Below are 23447 nucleotides of genomic sequence, written 5' to 3' on the forward strand. Positions count from 1 at the left end.
ATCCACAATGAGGGTTTCTTGTGCCGCTGTAAATATGGCAACCCTCCCACCTCTATGTGGCATTCTTTCAACTCTAAAGAAAGAAACATGTGTTGTCAATTGACATGTTTTACAATACAGTAACAACTGATTTGAAACCAATAGACTACTTTCACAGGCTTGTAAAATTGTATTGTGACAAAGAAAGCAATAGAGTACAATACCTGTTGTGTTGTCTGAATGCCCTGATAATGGTGGCCACAGTGAACCTACTCAGGTTTGGACGGACTCGTAGTCCTGCTTCAGCCATTGTCATGCCATGGACAATGACATGGTCAATGACTGTTGCTCGCATCTCATCCGTAATGATGGTGCGAGGTTGTCTTGCTCTCCCTCCTGGACCTTCTCCTCTCCCTTGTTGGCCTGCTCCTCTTCCTCCTCTGATTTGAACTCCTCTTCCTCGTTGGCCTGCTCCTCTTCTTCCATGGCCAGCTCTTCTCCCTCCTCTGACTCAAATTCCTCTTCCCCTGACTCTGCCTTCATCCATTCTGTTTGTTTGGAATCTTCAGCAAACTGTGCACTCTGAACTTGCTTTTATACATGTGGTCACAGCATTAGCAACAAGTGTCTTCAATTTTGAGTCGTTGTGTGTAATGAATGATGTCAGGTGTGTTCATTGTGTTCAAATATTGGTGACTGTGGCAAGCATTTTGCATCACATGAGCTTTCATTTGAGAATATGAGCAGAGTTCTTTTGCAACTTGTGTTTTAGCAAAGAAAAATGTGTTAAGATTTATGAGAACGGAGGATTGTGTTTTGTGAATTGTGTCTTCATGTGAAATGTGTTTATGATATTGGAAAATGATGGCTAGATTTAGTAAATGTGTTTAGACAACTGGTCATTTGGTTTAGAGGATAGGCTTTTGTGTTTTAGCATTTGAGAAAAACTGTAATATGAGGAGAGTTCTCCTCATGAAAGACCCGCGACTGCAGATCAACGTGTTGCATTTCTCTCTGATACGGTAGGAAATTAACTAAATGAAATGTGGAGGATGTAAGATGATTGACAGGGCAGTTTACGGTGACTGGATGCGACAGAGAGAATTGACGCGATTGTATGACGTGTTAGTATGTCCCAAAGCTTGTCTACTCTTTTGCTACACACTCAAAAGTAAGTACTTTTTGTTCACAGAAAGAGTACATACTTTTAGGGCGTAGTATAAGTAGGCGAATTGGAACGCAGCATAGGTCTCGTTGACTCGGATGTACGTCATTGCTTACGTTGCACGAGTGCCCACTTCTGGCGGAACCTGCAATGGGCTGAACTGGAACGCCCTAAGCCCTTGATCACATGGAAAATGGAGCCCGCAGTGGAGACCGTGGTCGCTCTCTCATTAGGAGTAGTGTCACTTTGCGGAATTATTTGGCAATTTCTGCACCTGAAAAGAAAACGTTTTCAGAGACTGATGCAATCCCAGATTAAGGTTGTTTATTTGTAACAGTATTGTGTTTTAATAATTTATTGTTATTTCTGTTTCATTTAGAACCATAACTGCATAAATTTGAATGCACAATACCATCTGTTAAAGAGCTATTTGCTATTTGTGACTATTCACTTTCCTTCAGTCTACCATAGTCTTGATTATTATTGCAACATATATGGTTAGCTACATTTAAAAATTCACTTGTCATTTTCACCTTAATTACTCTATTATTTATTAACTGTCCTATTAAAGTTTTAAATTGTGAAGTCATGTACTAATAATGAGCCAATGTTATGTACTAATATATGTATTTATTATTATTAAATCATTATTAGATGCAGTTTATTGTTGTTATTGTTATTTTTCGTGTTATTTTAAATGAATATTTATTCTTCCAAATTTCAGCACCAAAGGCAAATCGTAAAGGTCAACCCCAGTGTTCCAGTGCTTCAGATTTATTTTGAAGAAATTATGGACACAAAAACTGACTTCAGACTGTCTCGAGATGCCATATCTATGTTGGTTAGACTACTTGGCATTAAAAAGAGGCATGGTTGGAATCCTGTTGTTGAGGTCCTTGTGTTTCTCTATTGGCTTGGGCATGGGGCTTCTTATAGTGTTGTGTCTCGTGTGTTCTCCATTCCAAAGACCAGTGTCTTTCGAATTGTCCATTCAATTGCCTTGAAAGTTGTAGCTCTACGAACCAAGTGTATTCAGTTTCCTAAACCTCAGGACTTTCACAAAGTTGGAGAAGAATTTGCCAAACTGGCCCATAGCCATTTCTTCAAAAAGTGTGTGGGTGCCATTGATGGGTGCCATGTTAGAATAAAAAAACCTGTAGGACCAGATGCACAGGATTACTTCAATCGAAAGCTCTTTTATTCTGTTCAATTACAGGCCATATGTGACAGCAATGGAATTTTTCTGGACACTTTTGTTGGGTATCCAGGATCAGTCCACGACACAAGAGTACTAAAAAACAGTCCAGTATACACAGAAGCTCTCTATCCACCAGCAGGATATTTTATTCTAGGTGATGGCGGTTACCCATGCATTGAACATCCCATATGCATTATTACACCATTTAAAGAACCTGTGAGGGACCCCATTGAGGGACGTTTTAATGCCCATGTTTCAAAAGCCAGGTGTGTAATTGAGAGAGCATTCGGGATGATGAAGACAAGGTGGCGTAGTATCTTCTTTAAGGCCCTTGAAGTTGACTCCCATTTTGTACCTGACATCATCACATCTTGTACAGTATTGCATAATATATGCCTTGGGGTTGGGGACGTGGAGGATCCTGAACCTGCAGAAAATGACGTGGGACCATTTCCTCAAATGGGCCCTGGAGACCTGAGTGGAGCAGCTCTGAGGAACACACTCGCTCGCCAGATTTCGGCACCCAGAACCCAGCTCCATGACCACAATTACTTGTAGGCAGCAAACATTTCTTTCATAACATTTTTTTGATGTGTTCTTTTTATTTAAGGACTTTGCAGTGTAAACAGTGAAATTAATTCAAAATATTTCTTGTCATTTTTTTTTTTTTTGTCAAGAAAACATACAAAGTATGTAAAGTCACAATGTAAATGTGCCATATTAAACTGAAATAATGCACTTAATTTTTTCTCTTGTCAATAAGTAATTCTTACACATTTTAAGAACACATTTTAAATCTTTTTATGAAAATATGGCAACAAATCAATTAACAAAAACTAAATATTATGCAGATACTGTATAACAGGAACAATTCTTATTCTTTTTTTAATATTGCATTGCTAGTGCTTAGAACTGTCAGCCATCTTCTCTAGAATGTCTAGGAGGCGGTCAGTCTGAGATTGTAGATGCTGAAACCTCTGTGCATCTCTGTCTGCCTCCCTCTGCATAAAATTAAGCAAAGAGTCTTTCCTTCGTCTTTTTGGTGTGGGGGTTTTGGGGCTGTTGCCAGAGGAATCAGATGGGGAGGCAGGCGAGAGAGCAGTGGCTGGTGTGACAGAGGCTGATGATGTTGATGGCTGTGGGTGGGGTTGGCTACTGGAAATGATGGCTGCTGTTGATGGCTGTGTGTGGGTTGGAGAGTCTGGGGCCACAGGTGAAGGTGGATTTGGTATGTGAGAGGATGGCACCGGCTGGTTGGATGAATTTGGAGGGGTTGCCACAGCAGATGAAATTAAAACAGGGGGAGTAATGCTGGCCCTTGCTCCAATAGTGGAATGCATTAAAGTAAACCACCTCCACGTGCAGGCACTGGGTTCCCCCTGATCTGTTCCAGTGCCAGTTGGTGGGTTCCGGAGCTCCTGAATAAGGTTTGAAAGACCAGAACCGCATTACAATTTACAATTTCAAAGTTTCCAACAGCAACTCAGCACTTAAATGTCAGCAGCATTTTTTTTAAAATTCAAATTACAGAACATTTGAATAAACATGCTACCTTATATTTTTTCTTTAAATTTTCCCATTTTTTTGAAGCCTGGGCACCTGTCACATTTCCATCCAGCATCATTTCTTTGACAACTGTCCTGGCGAAAGACATAAATGACAGCTATTAATAATAATAATAACATGAATGTCCAGTATTCTGTTATTTCCAAAACAATAATTTTATTTTATGTGCAACAGTGAATAACACAGACATAATAATGTGCTTCAAAATAACAAAAAATGTGGCTTAATGACATTTCTGATAGAAATACTCACTCCCATGCCAGTTTGGCTGCATTTCTCCGGCCAGTAAACAGGCTGCCATTTGCTGCTCTTAGCTTTATAAGTTTTTCAGTGTCTTCATCTGACCCTACAATAACACAAACACTTGGCTGTAATACATTTGCACTAGGCATTTGGTTAAACATTCTTAGAATTTCTGTGTGGTTAATGTTAAATTATGCAAACAACTATTTTGTACAAGCTGGTTTATTATTAACCTTGTAGTTTTCTTTATTAATGTGTATTATTATTTTTTTTATTATTATTTGCTTTGGTCCTATTTTCACAAGGAAGGTGTATATTTTCTAAACTCTTAGTGCAAAACTTCAAACTGATCACACTTGTAACACAGCTAGTCATTCTTTCAAAACCTCATGCTTTCGTTCTAGTTGTACAAATTTTCATTTGACATAATCACTGTTTCAAAACACAAGATCATTGTGATATGTAAAGAGAACATTTGGTTTAATCACAGAAACACAACAGTATGATCTTCTTTCAGTTTAGTACTTTTAACATTCAGTTAATTCAATAGCAAACAATGCAAGATACATGTTTCAAATAACCCTTGTTGCTGAAATATCTATGCAGGCTACAGATGCCACAATTACAAAATACACTTGTAATATTATTTATTCAGTCCGTTATGAAAAAAGGAGTAAAGTATGACACAGTCATAAGGTTTTTACAGTAGAACAGAGTTTGCTGCCAATACAGTAAATGTTGTCACTGTACCATATGACTGAATCCATACTGTAGTTGACCTTTATAAGGGTGAGTTATAGTAATGTGGCAGTCTCTATACCATGGTAAAACCTCTTTTTACAGTATCACGTGGCATTCTATAATGCAAAATGATGCCATCTGCCTCCCTTCTTCCATGCATCTCTGATCAATCTGATGTAATACTGTACAGTTAGTGACTATTTCTTTTTCCTTTTATTCTGTCTTGTAAAATACAAGGCCAAACAAAGTCTAAAATTACTGGTATTACCATACTTGTTGGGACATTTGGTTTACAACACAGTGTTTACCAAGACCACACACACACACACACTTTGAAAATTGTGGTTATCTTCTAAGATTAATTTTTCATAATGCAAAAAGAATTCATTACATTTGATTATCCATATCAGAAATTGAAAATAAGTTCTATAGAAACTATGCCCATAGAATCAATATCTATAGAAATCTATAGGTGTACCAAATGATTAACTGATTAATCATTAAGATCAGTTGGATTAAATAATAGACAAATGTATTAAACTGAACGAAAAGAGATGCAAATGAAATGTTTGATAGTAATAGCATTATGAAAGGCAGTTACTATGAATGGAAAAATTTATATAGATGAAACACTTAGCCTATTTTGTATAGTGAAAAAGGTTATTTATGATTTTGAGTATTGTAGTAACACAATTGAAAATATGCTGAAATGTTTGAAAAAAGTGCACTTTTGATGATCTGTTGTGATATTAGTACTAAGAGTTTTGAAAATGTACCAATTGCTTGTGAAAATTGCACCAAAGCAATTAAAAAAAATACTGTAAGCCAATTAGGTCTTACACAACAGAAAAATGTAACATTACAATGAACAAATCTTAATCAGTTACAAGTATTATGCTGTTTTATCAACTGCTTAATTTACCTAACTTTACTTACAGGTGTAAACTACTTTCCCCTCCATCATTCGAACTGTGCAAGGTGTTGATAGTAATTACGACCGCTGCGAGCGCGAGCTGCTTAAGTGACGTAACAATCGTACTGCATTGTGGGACATATAGGTGCCTGAAGTGTACATATGAAGTAGACTCGCTCCCTCGGTCAAAATCGAGGGAACGAGGGTCTGTCCATATAAACTTCCCTCGTCCACTTCACGAAGTGGAACGCACTTCAAAATGGCGGCAGGGATTCCCCCGAGGGGAAGTGTGTAGGGAAGTTCGCGAGTGCGTGTCTAAAACTGGAGTGGAACGCAGCCCCGATCTACAGTGATGTCGCCGTGACGTCGCCGCGGGTCTATCGTCTGCCTTGACACGGTCTGACGGCGACGTAAGGGTAGACTGCGCCTTATCCTTCGCCTGCTTAGCCTTAGAAGTGGCACGTTTGGCCTCCCATAGTTAGCCACCCCTGGTAGAGAGCATAGAGCTCCATTAACTGCACTAAGTGTGTCAGATAACAGAGAAATACAAAATGTGCAGAGCGTTGGGTCCCCAGGACCAGGATGGAAAACCACTGCATTAGATCCATTGCAGTTTTACCAGTATTGTAAGGGAACTTACTGTAGCAAATTATCTCAAAAGGGAAATATTAATAATTATTCATAACTTATGATTAATTATGAATATTTGGATCAGTTAATCGGATTAACTTGATGTAGCTACTTTAACATTACATCAATTAATCAGTTTGTCTTGTGATCACTTAGTATTGATTATTAATTCTATGAAGAGGATATTTTTCATGGCCACAGAAAAATAATTATTTCTTAGCATTAACAGCGCTTGGAGCGTGTAAAAAGATTGATCATTTAAGTGACAATTTATCTGCAGGCAGGGAGTCAGAACCAAATATGTAATGCGGTCTGGGAAAACGTGGGATGTTGTGATGGAACGTTTTCAGTAAAGTCAAAAAATAGGTTGAATGTCATTTTTTTGTCAGAATTGGGTTTTCATTAAATTATTATTTTGTAACATCTTGTCTATCATCTCAAAATTTGCCTAAGTGCATAAAAATAGCGATTTATAGTGGCAAGCTGAAAAGACTGTTTTTCTCTAACATACCCTTCTGAGGTGAAAAAAAAAATCAGCCATAGCTTTCCCTCTCTTAACACTACACAGACAGTTCACCTATCAAAATAAACCACATACCAGGTAGAATGAAGGTGTATTAATGCAGATTTCCCACTAGTCCTGTATAAACTAAGGCACACAAAGATATTTTTTCTAACACGTTATCATGAGAAGACACATATGTACATAATGCACATACGTGTTCTAATTATGTGTTTATTAGAGGTTGATTTCAAATAAAATACTGCCAAACTGCCCATACTACTTCTGAATAGGATGTCTACTTCATAAAATGTATGAAAATATAGAAATATATGGATCAGATCAATCAAATAAATGGAGGCCCCTTGCATGGTCAGTAATAGAGCTTGGATGTAATCTAGTGAAAAAGTTTGGTACTGCGCTCAAACAAAATCTTACTGAAAGCTCATTTTATAAATATATCAACCTAAAATTTGTAAAGTTGACATTTTTGGCTTTGATTTTCTAGCAGTTTAAGTAACTTTTACCATAACTTTTGTTACAGACAAGCTATGAATCCAGCTTTTTTGTGATATTAAAACCTGTGGTAAAATTTCACCATGTGATGGGTTTTCGCAGATCACATCACATATGTATTGTGCACAAGTTTTTTTACTAAATCACAAAAACACCTACTCTAACAAACACAATCACACATACAATGTAAAATGAAAAGTGATAGAATGAAACCGGAAATGGAAACAGGGAATGAAGCTATGGAAGAATCATTAAACCAGGAAAAGAACAAACAGCTTATTTCAAAACACCTGATTAAAAGGATTTTACTGCGCATCCTAAAACCTCTTGCATAAACCGCTTAGACTAGTCTTAACAGTTAAGACACTTTATTTTTCTTGAAGAGTGGTCCTAATTTTTTTAAAGTCCATTACATAAAAAGGTAGATTGGTGTAATTGGAATTGGAAAATAACATTGATTACCCCTTGGTTAACTGCAAGTTGGTCAAACTAGTTCGTAATGTCACAGTCTTAATATAATGAAGTTTATGTAACTGGCCCGTTTAATTATAATGTTCAATACCTGCATGCCTTTTGCAGTAGCAGCAGTCTGTTCTGAGCAGGAAATTCTTCTGTGGAGACTTTTACGATCCTTTGTCCTTCTAGCAGGGCCTTTGCATATGTAACTGGATAGGTTGTTGAAGAAGAAACTATTAAAGATTCTTGTAATACTCATATGTTGCACAGGTATCGACATATCATATACACAATCATTTAATTCTTCAAAATACAAACTCGTAGACCCCAAACTTGGTATAGGTGAGGTTACAATAACCGTTGGTTCTATCATAAAATATGCATAAAACACAATACCATATAAAAGACTCTACACAAGACAGTAATAATCATACACACAATGTCCTGGGATATGGGATACATGTTCATTTATAGAACAGTCAAGTCTATAAATTGAGGCAGAAGTGTCTGTTTTTACAGGCTTTGTGTCTTCCCTATGGCCTGATCCGAGTGAGTTTGGAGCAGAGTTCCGCATTCTCTTTTAAGTCGTACTGGTTCTAATACTTCGGGGCTGTCGCAGACACCTTGGCGCAGGGTTTTTAAAGATTATTTGTTATATAACAAATGTGTCTGATTTGTCTCAGTCGTTACATTGCCATTAACCAATAAGTTTTTACCATAGCATTTTTACAGTATTTTAACATTAAAATGACAAACATTTTTACAGTGCATTATATGCTATATAAACATAGGAGCCTGGAAACAGAGCCATTGTTTCACATTCATTATGTGCCATATAAATCTGGGGAACATAGGACTCTGAAAAACTTGTTGGGATGTCATTTGAACATGACGTTTTGTCATAATCGCACATTTAATTTCCTGTGGAACAGGAATGGAAAGAGCATGTTAAGAAGATGATTAATGTTAGACCTAGTCTCAAACCACAGGAGCCCATTTGTGTAGACAGACAGAGGCAACAGAAGGAGGTAGCAGGAGACATAGTAATGGTAAAACTGAGCACATTTTATTGAATAAACTTAGTTGTTTCAATTCTCAATGCTCACGGACTTTGTCCGTGATATTATTCCAAACTGCTTTACAACATCATCCTGTGACCGCGGAAAAACACTGAAATGAATCCAACTCCCTCTTATCTCTAGACTATGAAGACCACACAATCTTAAGACTAAATATCAACAGCAAAACATTGCAAGAGTAAGGAATATAATGAGTAATATAATAAAACTGAACCGAAAGGAACATGAATAGAATTATTAAAAAAGATGAAAAGTTTGCTCTCTTCAACGTACACACAAAGAGGACAACAAAAAAGGGCCAGTTGTGTGATTCAGAGGTAACGAATATAGAGACGCTATAATACAATGGAAATTAGAGGATGCCTACCGCAACTGATAAATATTTGAAATTACAGGAAACAGTCAGGCGTGGTCAGAATACTAAATTTGGGTCACATTCAGCTGCGGTGTGAACGTAGCCTTGATTTCACACAGATACGTATTTTCTGGTGCCATCTTAAATTGCTGAGCCATTTAAATCTCTTTCCACACACAGAACACAAATGGGGTTTCATATCTGCATGGCTTTTCAGGTGTATCTGTAAGTGAGAAAACAAAATAAATTTTTTATCACACTGATCACAATTAAATTGCCTTCCTCCAGAGTGAATGGGCAGGTGACTTTTGAAATGACCCCTTTTTGTTACCCTCCTTTCACACTGCAATTTCTTTCCAGAATGAGTTTGCAAATGACGTTTCAGATCTCGTTGATACGTGAAACTCTTTTTACACTCAAGACATGTAAAAGGCTTCTCTCCAGTGTGAAGTCTCATGTGAGTTTGGAGGCTTACATTATGTCTGAAACTCTTTCCACATTGATGGCATATGAAAGGCTTCTCTCCAGTGTGAAGTCTCATGTGAGTCTTGAGGTTTCCTTTAAATGTGAAACTCTTTCCACAGTGATGGCACATGAAAGGCTTCTCTCCAATATGAGCTATTACATGATTCTTAAGTTGTTTACTGTCTGTGAATGCCATTCCACACTGCTGACATATAAAACGGTTCTCTCTTGAATGAATCCTCATGTGGTAATTAAGGGTTACTTTACATCTGAAACCATTTCCACACTGACTACATATGAATGGCTTCTCTCCAGTGTGAATTCTCATGTGAGTCTTAAGATTACCTTTTTGTGAGAAGCTCTTCCCACATAGTTTGCACGTGTGAGGGCTCTCTCGCGTGTGACTTCTCATGTGGGCATTAAGTGTTGATTTGTATGTGAAACTCTTTTTGCACTGAGGGCATGTGTAAGGCTTCTCTCCAGTGTGAAGTCTCATGTGAGTCTTAAGGCTTACTTTATGACTGAATCTCTTTCCACAGTGATGGCATGTGAAAGGCTTCTCTCCAGTGTGAATTCTCATGTGTGTTTTAAGGTTTTTTTTATATTTGAAACCCCTTCCACACTGCTGGCATGTGAAAGGCTTCTCTCCAGAGTGAATTATCACATGCCTGTTAAAGCGATTCATGTCTGAGAAACTCATTCCACAGTGATGACATGTAAAACAATTAATTCTTGAGTGAACTCTCATGTGGTTATTAAGGCCTACTTTACGTGTGAAAGACTTTTCACATTGATCACATGAAAATGGCTTCAATCCATTGTGAATGTTCATGTGATATCTAAGGTTTAGTTCTCGAGTGAAGCTCTTTCCACAAAGTTCACAGTTAAAAAGCTTCTCTCTAGTGTGAGTTCTCATGTGGCTTTTAAGAGTTCCTTTTTGAGCAAAACACTTTCCACACTGCTGGCAGATGTAAGAGTTTTCTCCAGTATGAATTTTCATGTGGACTTTAAGGTTTCCTTTTTCAGGGAAACTCTTTCCACACTGTTGGCAGATGTAATGGCTCTCTCCAATATGAATTCTCATGTGGACTATAAGGTTTCCAGGTTGACTGAATCTCTTTCCACACTGAAAGCAGGTGAAATGACTGCTAGTGTTTTCAGTCTGTGTGCATTTTTCTCCACTGACAGAATCATGATTTTTCTCAAAGTGATATTTCTCATCAATTTCACTCAGTTCTTGACTCTCCTCTTTCAGCGGCATCAGGTCTAGGGCAAAAAAGGCAAATGGGTCAATGACATTTTTTTGTGTCCTTATAGTTTTAGTTAAATTTAAAAGGGTAAAAATTGCAAAATAAATTAACAAATTACTTACATACGTTCTCTTTTTGGAGGAACAAGTCTAAAATTTCTGGTTTTAATCAATTTTGAGAGAATATTTTGGGATTGATTGCAAAAATGTCAATGTGGTGTAACCGTAAAAACTTGGTACCAAATAATTGATCTTGTTTAAAAAAGGTGAAATTCTCAATAAAACACCATATAATCTAGTTTGGCATAGTCTTACATTAGAACAATTTAATAGTAAATAAAAATAAGTTTAACACCATTGTTCTGAATATTATAAATAATTTGGGGAAACATAGGGGTCAAGTCAAATTCCTGAAGTGTCAAGGTGGTGTAACCACCACCCAAGGAGCCATTCTGTTAATACTGTGCAAGAAAACCATGTGACAGGAAATTATATCACAAAGAGGGACCCCTGGTGACACTAAACGCTGCATGCAAAGGTTAGTAACTGGCTTTAAAATATGAGATAATTTGACATTTTTAGGGTATGGTTAGGTATTCTTAGGTGTACATGTCAAATGGTATGACCCCATGAATACATTGATAATTCATCATTATTATAAAAATGTGTATTAACTTTAAAAATTACATTTGAAATATTTCCACCAAGGCCAAGTGCTTACATAGGTGTACATGATAATACCCGTCAAATTTGATTTTAAATTGAAATGTCAAATGGTGTAACCGGTTACACCATTTGACTTCTATTACAAGCCTTTCTGTTAGGGGCAAATTTAGTCAAAATCACTAGTTTATGGTGCTGATTAAAGATGTAATATAAACTAAACTACTATTTGGAACTATTTTCAAATATTCAATGTTTTATTTTTTTTGAGGAAGTGGTGCTTTAACCACAACTTTATTATTAAAGATCTGTAATTCAGTAAAATAAAATATAATTATGTTGCACAACATTAATGTTTAGAACACTGTCATTGAAATTGAAATGTTTAGCTTCAATGCATATTTCTATTCCATTCACTTAAAAATTTAAGTAATCTAAAATCATGGAGTGATTGCTAATGAAAGCAATCACTCCATGTTAGAATTTAATAGTAAATTGTTCTCACGTCACAGAACTCAAATAATTCACAGCACATAGAAACTCTAGATATTATCACATAGAAACCGTGTCTGTACCTCGAACTAGTAAATACAAAAAACTTCCGAAACCTTTTAAGGGTAAAAATTTAATTGATGTTTAAAAAATGAAAATCACAGATAAATCAGATAAACAAATGATAAAGCTTGGGTTACTGAATATTAGATCTATTTCTTCAAAAGCACTTATTGTAAATTAAATTATCACAGACAATAAACTAGACTTGCTGTGTTTGACAGAAACCTGGCTAAAACCAGACGATTACATTATTTTAAATGAGTCTTGTCCTCAAGGTTACGACTATCGACACAATCCTCGACAGAAAGGCAAAGGGGGAGGTGTTGCTGTAATTTATAGTAATATATTCAGAATCATTCAAAAGAATTTCAAATATAATTCCTTTGAAGTGATGGTGCTTTATGTAACATTATGTAAGTTGACATTTGTGTTGGCTACTGTATACAGGCCACCAGGGCACTATACTGACTTAATCATATCTGTGAGGATTTCCAGTCAGGATTTAAACCATACCATAGTACTGAGACTGCTCTCGTTAGAGTTACAAACGATCTACTCTTATCATCCGATTGTGGCTGTATTTCTCTATTAGTGTTATTAGATATCAGTGCTGCTTTTGACACTATCGATCAAACATTCTTTTAAAAAGGCTTGAAAACTATATTGGCATTAGTGGAATTGCTTTGGCATGGTTCAAATCTTACTTATCTGACCGTTATCAATCTGTAGTAGTTAATGAAGAGATGTCGTATCGATCACAAGTTCAATATGGAGTACCGCAAGGCTCAGTACTAGGACCGTTGCTTTTCACTCTGTACATGCTGCCCTTAGGAGAGATAATTAGGAAGCATGGTGTTAGTTTTCACTGCTACGCTGACGATACTCAACTCTATATTTCCTCGCGCCCTGACGAAACCTACAAATTCACAAAACTAACAGAATGCATAGCTGACATTAAAAACTGGATGACAAGAAATTTCTTATTATTAAATTCAGAAAAAACTGATATCCTAATCTTTGTACCAAAAACTTCCTTACGAAAAAACCTTGAATACTCTCTAACACTTGACGGGTGCTCCATTAAACCTTCGTCCTCAGTTAGGAACCTGGGTGTGCTCTTTGATACCAATCTTTCATTTGAAAGTCATGTTTCTAGTATCTGTAAAACCGCCTTCTTCCATCTAAAAAATATATCTAAATTACGACATATGCTCTCAATGACAAATGCGGAACAGTTGGTTCATGCATTCATGACCTCAAGACTAGATTATTGTAACGCTCTACTGGGTGGTTGTTCTGCTCGGCTTTTAAACAGACTACAGTTGGTCCAAAATGCGGCAGCTAGAGTTCTTACTAGAACCAGAAAGTATGACCATATTAGCCCAGTTCTGTCAACATTACATTAGCTCCCTATTAAACATCGTATAGATTTTAAAATCTTGCTACTTACTTATAAAGCTCTAAATGGTTTAGCTCCCCAGTATCTAGCGAACTCTTGGTGCATTATAGTCCTTCACGTCTATTGCGATCTCAGAATTCAGGCCAGTTGATAATACCCAGAATATCAAAATCAACTGAAGGCGGCAGATCCTTTTCCTATTTAGCACCTAAACTCTGGAACAATCTTCCTAGCATTGTTCAGGAAGCAGACACACTCTGTCAGTTTAAATCTAGACTAAAAACACATCTCTTTGCTCTTGCATACACATAACACATTATCAATACATTAACATTTTTCAAATCTGTTAAAGGATTGTTACGCTACAATAATTAGGTCGGCTGGAACCGAGAACATTTCCTATAACACTAGATATACTTGTACATCAGAATAAGAATGGCATCTACGCTAATATCAGTCTCTCTGCTTATCCTGAGGTTTGCCGGGTGCTGGATCCAAGCCGTATCCAGATCAGATGGAGAACCTGTGTCTGGACCTGACCACAACGTAGCCCAGGAGACAATGGCCTACAGATCCAGTTCTGGCTGCATCTATAATTCAGATTTTTAATCTCTGTATCATATATTTATATATAATCTATTTTTAATCTCTGTAATAAAAATGTATAATTCAGATTTTGATCTCCATATCCATTTACATATATTATATATATCTTCCAAGGGTTTTTTTCCCTCCTAGGACTTTTTTCCCAGTGCTAGCACGCTGGGTTTTTCTCCTAGGGGTTTTTTTCCACCCCTGGGAGTCAGCCGACATTGGCTTAATGTAGCACCATCTTGTATATGTTACATATTACCACGCCTGCTTGTACACCTTATTTTTAACCACTTCTCTTTTTCTGTGCTTCTAATATGTAAAGCTGCTTTGAAACAATTACCAATTGTAAAAAGCGCTATATAAATAAATTTGACTTGACTTGAAAGACAAGCGCGTCAAACGAATCGAGAGCAGCTTTTATTATGCCGCAGTCGCTGCTTCTGCTTCTTCAAGTCAAGTGTATGTGAGGTAAAGCAGCTCTATTTTATTATATTAGACATTTGTGTGTTCAAATTTGTTATAATGCTACTCTGTGCGTTCGCTCGGCAACTGCTATGAGACACTTTGTTGCACACTAGTCAACTAGATCCATATTAGGCATGGTAAAACATGGTACTCACAGTAAATCAAGAAAACAAGATTTAAACAATGAGACTAAACGTGTTTAGCTATATAATATGATTAGATTTCTGTTGACAGATGTATCCAAACAGTTGCTCACCTGTCTAATAAAACACACAATATATTAAAGTGTCTTTGGTGTTTCTGTGGTTTCGACAAAATAAAACCGGAACCCGAGGTTAACGTGGGTATGATGTCATTGATAGGCGACACACAGACATGGCTCGTGTCCTGGTTATTATTTCTCTAGGTTTAAACACTCTTGGGAACATCTGGCATAATATAAGTAAACAAGTCAACAAAATATATAACATTGTTCAAGTGTTTTTTGGCTATTTTAATCCAAAAGTCTTACATATTGTTCATTTAACCAAAGACTACAATTTACATCTATAAAATACAATTCATTAAATTTCTAATATTTTATAATTATAACGACATAACAGAGCCCCTTTTCCCCCAATAGATAAATCAATATAGTTTCAAGCAAGGAAACAGTGGACAGAGCACAAGTGAATTCTGATCCTGCTATCAGATATTTTTTTCTTAAGAAATCATCACTTTGATGATTTCTTGTTATCAGATATTGTTCCTTGAAGGGTTAGTTTACCCAAAAATGAAGCTGTTGTTAGCTAGGATGCATTCAATTGAATTGTATATGGTAGAAAATTAGATTATTAATTAATGTAACTTTTTAATACTTATTATTAATTATTATTATTATACATAGCAAAAAAATGTAAGGTCTAGCAATGAAGCATCTTCTCTTACAAAGCTATAAAATCATGGATTTTTTTTGCAAAGAGAGCAAGGAAGAATTACAGTGAGAGTGATGGGTACTTTATTGTCAGTTATTGCTTTAGCTTTACTACAAGACATATTTATGGAGATGAGATAAAAAAAAAAAAACACCATGTACAGCTATGATCAGCTGTTCGGCTGAGCTTTCATTTGTTTTGTTATGTTAAGGCCAAAGTCTAATTGTCGTTCACAATAATGAAAATGATTGATAATGATTAAAGATTAAAACATAAGATTTAAATTATCCACTAACAATATAAATCGCCATTAAACAAAAGAAGCATGGTGCACTCAGCGTCCATTTCCATGTTTTTGTGTGTTCACTGTGAATATACTCTGAGTTGACTGAACTGATTACCTCAAATAAGAAAAGTTTGGGTTAATCAACTAAAAGTTTGGGGTTATAAGTTATAGATGATAAGTTAACTCTGTTTTCTGGAATTCCTCACAGAAAATAAAGTTGTGTTTACAAGACACTGATTTGATACAGCAAGCGCTTTTGAGGTCAACATTTTAATAAGGATCAAATATTCAGCTTTGAAAATTGAAACCAACCTGTTAGTTGCTCAATATCTTCCCGTTTCACTCCGAATGCTTCTGCAATCTTCATGTCTTCACTCTCCTCTTTAATAAACGCCATCTTTGTCACTTGGATCTCAGTTGCTTCACCTGGAGATTTTTTCTGTGCGTTTAGACACTTTATGTTTAAGATGTGAATAATTATAAGAAAGAAAAATAAATCCAAAATAAATTTCTGGGTACATCAGACTTCGTTTTACTGGTAAGGGAGTCAGTTAGTTGCTAAATGTCTTGATCAAACCTAATTACAAGTTAATTTTGCTTATACACTCTTCATATTGTATAAACAAATTAATTTTGCTTTTACAGACTAAATATTTATAGAATAAATAGAATTAAGAATAAAATCAGAAGTTGTCTACTCGTTTGTACTGTTTTCGATGCATTTACACTGTTTTGACCAGCAGGCGGTCAAAACAGTGTAAATGCACCGCCAGCCTGCGGTGTTTCGAGAGCTTTGAAACTTTGAATCTTTTAGCCAAACAATTCGTTCAATTAAGAATTTTTCATAGCATTTTCTCCCATCACTACTTGACAGAGGCCGAATTTCAGTTTACAATATACTGATATGGTTTCAAGACAGCCTACAGGGATTTAAGGAGCGAAATGAGACGTAATGTTACCTCTTCTGCAACTCGTGTGTGAATGCGCTTTACTCACCAAAATAACATTTAGAATTGCTTAAGTGTTATATTCATTATTAATTAATTATAAAAGCTATACACTGATTAAACCATCTGTTCACATCTAAACACCTAAAATTTCCCAAAGCACAAACCTGCCAAATCATAACAAACGCAAGAGTGCGGCGCAGCTTTATGACGTCATATAACCACAGCAAAATAAATGTCCAGGGGGTATTTCAGAAAGCAGGTTTGCAAAATATATGTTCAGAGTTAGTTTATTTCAGAGATATTGAACGCATGTGCATCCAATTGATTATATATCATAGGCTACAAAAAAAAAAGAAAAAAAAAAAGATGCCTTACTTAGTATTTTTGCCTCGTTTCCAGTCAAAATATCTACATATTCTTAATCTTTCTGCCAATTGGGTAAGAAAAATGATCTTGTTTCTGTTTGAGTTAAGATTATTTTTATTTTGGAAGATAAACATGCTCGTTTTAAGTAAAAACAATAAGTTTTTATTTATTTATTTTTCCCCAGAAAACTAGACATAATATCTTATACCATTTTACTTGTCTAGTATATACATCTTGATATAAGGATTTTTGATATTTGTACTGGAAACAAGACAAAAGTACTAATTAAGAAAAGCTTGTTTTTTATTACTTATTTTACTCTAATTTATTTATTGTATTCTCATCTCAAACATCTTAGATGTGTATTCAAAATGTTTTGGAATGAAAACAGGACATTTTCTATGCAATGAATTTCTAAAATAAAATACATATATGATAAATCTCACAACAAATGTGGAAGTAAAATACCTAAACATAATAAACTAAATAACTTGGACGTATTGTCTTTGCAAGCTGACTGTTTTTTGTTTGTTTGTTTGTTTGTTTTTTAGTTCAATCAATCTTTATTTTTTAAATTTATATATGCATTAGAACATACAATATAATTCTTGTTCACAGTAATAAAAAACCTGATTAAAGATTAAAAAAATTATCGCACAACCACTCAGTAGGGTTTTGCCATTAAACAAAGGAAGAAGTATGGCAAGCTTCGAATCAGTGGTTCGAAGTGCCTAAATCAAGTGATTTCAGTAAATGAGGCCTCGTTACATCATAAGTGTTTCGAAATTTCAATAGTTCATGTGACTTTGGCACTTTTTGATACGCTCCAAACCACTGATTCGAAACAAAAGATTTGTAAAGCTGTGAAGCTTCATGAAGCAGTGTTTTGAAATCGCCCATCACTAGATATTGTTGAATACAGTTGTTTTTTTGTTTGTTTTGTTTTTTCACACACAAAAAGTATTCTCGTCGCTTCATAACATTAAGGTTGAACCACTGTAGTCACATGAACTATTTTAAATATTGTTTAACTGTTTTTAGTAGCTTTCTGGGCATCTGAAAGTGTTAATTATCTTGCTGGCAATGGAGGCCTCACCGGATTTTATCAAAATTATCTTAATTCGAGCTATAGAGTCACGAGCATGCAATACATCAACAATACATACGTGCAATACATTATCCCTGGATAACTTTTGATTCATTATACATTTGTGTTTACATTATATGCACTTACATGACCATTGCCAACAAAACAGACATTTGATGTAGTTTTACTTCCCGCCTGCGGTTCCGACACATGACCAGGATCTTTTATTGCTGAGACTGCTCCATTTTTCAGTTTTAAACGATTTGCAAATCTAGCGTCACACTGGGCCTTGTTTATAAAACATTTGTCACCGAAATGCCGGGAACAAATAAACACACTTGCACAAATCCATTGCTGCCCTGGAAAAACAAACTGCATCCACTGTTCTTTTCACGCTGGGTTCTTTGGGAAGCTGAATCTTTCCTTCACAAACAAAAACACACTTCTTTGGTGACAATGTTGATTCTGTGGTCTAAAAACAAAATGATAAATCTTTCTTAAGCCAGTCCAGTGCTGTGCTGCCGAAGACTTCCATAACCTGAACGAAACACGTAGATGGGCGTGCTCCTGCTCTTGCTCTGGTTGATGTGTGTGCGTGCTCTTTCCGGGAGAAGTGCCCATACAAGGAATTCCACCCTTTATGACATCATACTGGGCCACACCTGAATTTTTTTTTTTTCCAAAACTTATATGAACCCTGAAGAAGTGTATCTGGCACATAAATACTCCATCATACATCCAACTCGTTTTTTAAAAAAAAAAACTTTTGCCATGTTTAGTATGAGAATCCAACTCTTTAACAGTGTAAATAAGTCAGAATGGATTAAATAGCATTAGACATCCCCTTTAATGATATTTTTCTTTAATATTTTGTATTTTGTGGTAATCTTACAGTACTAAAGAATATTCACTTCTAAATTACGCACTATTCAACAGACATAAACATTTGGTATTTAACCTATGAAGGTGTTTTGTTTTTATTTTGTATGAATGCCCTGTTTTTCCTGTTCTTCCCAAACACAGATACAATTTTGACAAAAAAAAAACAAAAAACTGCTGCACTCCTGCACAGAAATCGCATTTGGGTAAACCCTCTTAATGGGAAAAGGCAACAATTTGGCACTGCAGAATCACCTGCAGTACTTCAGAATGAGTGCAGGGCAAATGGAGGATCTGTTGTCAGTTATTAGACCTGACATCACAGGGATGTGTATAAATTACCAGACACCAATTGGGCCAAGGGAAAAACTTGCAGTAACACTGAGGTAAGCACTTTTCTATATATCTGATTTACACTGTAATAATATTATGATATTAGAAGAATGAATACATTATTTCAAAACAATAATTCATTATATGGATACCATGTGAGCCACATGTCAAGACAACACAGTAATGTACACATAGATACTTTTAATAATAATAATTACTGATCACTCTAGCCAGCCTCCACATATATTTTATTAAGGGTAGGCCCAAAAATCACTTACTACAGTAACAAAAAACAATATCAGTATGTAATCTAACATAAAACAGGATTAGGTTAACAATTCCCAAACCAATCAAGCAAACAAACAAACATTACATCTCATTCAACTATATGAATACGGTATGTTAACAAAGCTAGGGGGTGCCACAATGTTAAAATTTGGAGCATTCCAGCTACCTAAGTTCATCCCAGTTCATCCAGGATATGTATCTCTATTTTTGCTCTTGTTTGTTCCCTTTTTCCCAAGGACATCATTTGAGGTGCTAAACTTAAAAGGAAAAGCTTGGTTTCATTGTATTGTTTTGGTGGCACTGTTGGTGTTACTAAAAAGTCCATAAGCTTTTCATTAATTTGGGTGTTTGGACTTTTTGGGTTGTCTCTTTTTTCCCCTGGGTCTCTTGGGCCATCTTGAAACTTGTTCACTTTCGGGTCCCTGCTGTCTCTGGTTGACGCATTGCTCCAGAGCCACTTGGCAATTGCTATCTTTTCTTAAACTTGATGTAGATGTCTCGAAGTGACTTCCATTTTATTCTGAACTCATTTTCTGTGAAAAGGGAGAAATACATTTTTATATTAATGTTTATGTTTTACAGACATCTGGCCACAGGATGTTCAGTCAGAACAATTGCCTTCCACTATCATATGGACAAGAGCAGAGTGGCTAAATCCATCAAGGACACATGTGCTACAATTAACAGGCAGATGATGGATACACACCTCAAGACCAACTGAGCAGGAGTGGAAGAATATTGCATCAAAGTTTTCAACTAAGTGGAATTTCCCTAACTGCATAGGAGCAATAGATGGGAAGCACATCCTCCTCTTTGCACCACCACATTCAGGCAGCCTTTATTTTAATTACAAAACATTCTCTGTAGTATTATTGGCTGTGGTTGATGCCGACTATCGCTTCCTTCTTGTCCATATTAGAGAGTATGGACGGTCAAGCAATGGGGGTGCCTTTGCTTGGCTATAGGGCAAGCACTAGATGCAAAGAAGTTGGCCAGATGATCAGCAACAACCAGGAGCAGAGCATCTGGGGAACATGTCATTCAGCATTGTTGGGGATGCGGCATTCCCATTAAAAACCTACCTGATGTGGCCTTACCCTGGTCGGGACTTATCTACACAATAACGCATCTTCTACAGATTGTCTCAGGCGGGCAATGTGATGAAATATGCCTTCGGCATTTTGTCTTCTCGCTGGAGGATCCTCCATAGCCGGATCAACATACACCTTTATTTTGTCAAGTGCATCCTGCACAACTTTCTTCTCAATCCAATGGAAGTAGAGAGGTGTCTGAATACCAGTGCTTTAAATATTGGATCAATGGAGAGCATCTCAACTGCTGGTGGACATTGTGGTGCAAGGGAGGCCTACACCGTTCGACATAAATTATATTTCAACTCTGAGGACATATGTATTTTGGCTGAATGAAATGGTTTAATAGTCACCACAGTGTTAGTTTAATTATTAATTTATTACATTTTATTGATTTCAGAATTGATCACTTCCTTGATATCTTATGCCTGCTTACCTCATAGTTTAGTCTCTGATTATCATTAGCATTCATATTAGATTAGCACTCATCAATTATTAGCATTATTCTGTATTATTATTATTACAAAGCACTTTCAACATTTCTTATGATTTGTTTGTTCAATAAACCAAAGATGCTTCATATTTTTGTGTAAGCTATACTTGTTTCATTGTTAACTTCAATTACAGTCATATTCCTGTGGTGCGCTGAGGCAGGTTATTGGAGTCTTAATTCAACATAAGATTTATTTATAGAAATATCCCAATTGTCAGTTTGTGGTCAACAATATTTTTAAGGACATTGTGAAATTAGGATAATGTCTACTACAGTAGAGAACCGTGGAAAAAGTAAACAGTCTAAAATAACATTAGGACTGATGACATTTTAAAAAAAAGTTTAAACTTTTTAAACTATTATTTGAAAGTTTGAAATTAGTCAAGGAGACACGTGTGTTTCCCCTGTGGAAGAAGAATGCAGTTGTGTTTACAAGCACTTACCTGGATCAACTAAACTCTGGATTTTCAAAAGTATGTGAAGTTCACAGCTCCATTGTTGCAGTAAACTTTCACAATGTTCTTGAATAAATTATTTATAGATGCACGCCTGTCTGTTATTGCAGGGACATCGACTTTACATTTTCATGCCCCAAAAACATGATGTGGAACAAAACAAACTGTGATTGGTTGCTTTACATGTCAGTCAAACGGCCTCTTGGGCGGACCTTGGCCAGAGAAAGCTGTGATAGAGTCCAGACCTTATGCCGTCAGTCTGAAGGTCTGGCTATGTGAAATCAATGAACATTTTACCTCAGGTCGTACATTAACATAATTACAGAATCCTTCCTGAAAATTTGATGACATTGGTGATCTTCCTCCACGCTGCTGACTTCCTTATGTTGTCTTTGAAGAATTTGTGGTTTGTTGCATATATTTCAGGGTATTTCCATACTTCAATGATAAGTATTTCATCATCCATTTCGGTACGCTACTATGCTATTTCAATTACCTGGTAAATCCAGAAGCTGGCAGCACACAGCAGGCAAACATTACATATGGTGTTACATAGTACATATCCGTTACATATGCTTTAATAGCACTGAATTTAGTGTATGGAAAAATGGCACAACAGTTCAAAATGAAGTTTTGTTGTAGGGGTACTGCAGACAGATGCAAAATGGTGCCGCCGGTGTGCGTACACTCATAGAAAACTATACGTTCGAATTTTTAAGATGCAGTGCAACACGGCACTGCACTTCTTGATCCGGTGTGCAACCCCTTTAGCTGTCACATTGTTGGATATCAAAGACAGAATATATCTATACGATCAGATGAAGGTATCTCAGGAGAAAAGAAGGATTTCACACCCTGACAGACAAATAAAATTAATCTTAGATTGAATAACAAAGCTAAAACTTTAAAGATTGAAGACACTTTCAAAATTCATGTTTGTCAGAGAAGTGGTGCTCTCTCACTTAAAGGTTAAGCTGATTTTGCAAATAGTGAATTATCCCTTTAACTATATTGAGTCTTTACTGTTTTATAAATGCCATGAAATTTAGATGTTTAATTACCATTGTTCATGGTTTATGCCAGGATTGCTTTGTTTCTGATGGTACACCGGTCATTTTAAAGTTGCCATAGAATTGAAAATTGAATTTACCTTGGCATAGTTGAATAATAAGAGTTCAGTACATGTAAATGACATACAGCAAGTCTCAAACACCATTGTTTCCTCCTCCTTACGTAAATCTCATTTGTTTAAAAGACCTCTGAAGAACACGCGAATCTCAACATAACACCGACTGGACCGCAACAGTTGGGATCATTAATATGTGCACCTCCAATATTTGCATATACCAGCCCATGTTCAAGGCATTAGACAAGGGCAGGAAGTCTGGATGTGCACAGCTGAATCATCAGACAAGGTAAGCAAGCAAGAACAACAGCGAAAAATGGCAGATGGAGCAATAATAACTGACATGATCCATGATATTTTTAGTGATATTTGTAAATTGTCTTTCTAAATGTTTCGTTAGCATGTTCGTAGAGCCGTCGCTATTTTCATTTTTAAACACTTGCAGT

The 23447-nt window shown here is 36.1% G+C and overlaps 3 protein-coding genes across 5 annotated transcripts; 1 reads left to right on the plus strand and 2 right to left on the minus strand.

Moving 5' to 3' along the window:
- The first annotated feature begins 1841 nt into the window (after nucleotides 1-1841).
- LOC137024295 (putative nuclease HARBI1) lies at nucleotides 1842-2900 on the plus strand. Its single transcript, XM_067391655.1, has one exon. The coding sequence runs from the start codon at nucleotides 1842-1844 to the stop codon at nucleotides 2898-2900; it is 1059 nt and encodes a 352-aa protein (XP_067247756.1).
- Nucleotides 2901-2960: 60 nt separating this feature from the next.
- Nucleotides 2961-8051, minus strand: LOC137024111 (uncharacterized). Its single transcript, XM_067391266.1, has 4 exons — nucleotides 8016-8051; nucleotides 4161-4254; nucleotides 3895-3982; nucleotides 2961-3760 (listed from the first exon to the last, which is right to left on the minus strand). Exons 3-4 carry the CDS (start codon nucleotides 3964-3966, stop codon nucleotides 3242-3244), a joined length of 591 nt encoding a protein of 196 aa, XP_067247367.1. The 5' UTR covers nucleotides 3967-3982; nucleotides 4161-4254; nucleotides 8016-8051; the 3' UTR covers nucleotides 2961-3241.
- Nucleotides 8052-8717: 666 nt separating this feature from the next.
- On the minus strand, nucleotides 8718-17061 carry LOC137024109 (zinc finger protein 665-like). Of its 3 annotated transcripts, none has more exons than XM_067391265.1 (3): nucleotides 16893-17061; nucleotides 16246-16359; nucleotides 8718-11074 (listed from the first exon to the last, which is right to left on the minus strand). In XM_067391265.1, exons 2-3 carry the CDS (start codon nucleotides 16328-16330, stop codon nucleotides 9426-9428), a joined length of 1734 nt encoding a protein of 577 aa, XP_067247366.1. In that variant the 5' UTR covers nucleotides 16331-16359; nucleotides 16893-17061; the 3' UTR covers nucleotides 8718-9425. The 3 variants fall into 3 exon arrangements, with proteins under 3 accessions (XP_067247366.1, XP_067247365.1, XP_067247364.1); XM_067391264.1 differs by having other exon boundaries at nucleotides 16246-16372; XM_067391263.1 differs by having other exon boundaries at nucleotides 16246-17061.
- Nucleotides 17062-23447: the final 6386 nt, after the last annotated feature.

The sequence above is a fragment of the Chanodichthys erythropterus genome, chromosome 8, assembly GCF_024489055.1.
Source record: "Chanodichthys erythropterus isolate Z2021 chromosome 8, ASM2448905v1, whole genome shotgun sequence".
In the NCBI taxonomy this organism is placed as follows: domain Eukaryota; kingdom Metazoa; phylum Chordata; class Actinopteri; order Cypriniformes; family Xenocyprididae; genus Chanodichthys; species Chanodichthys erythropterus.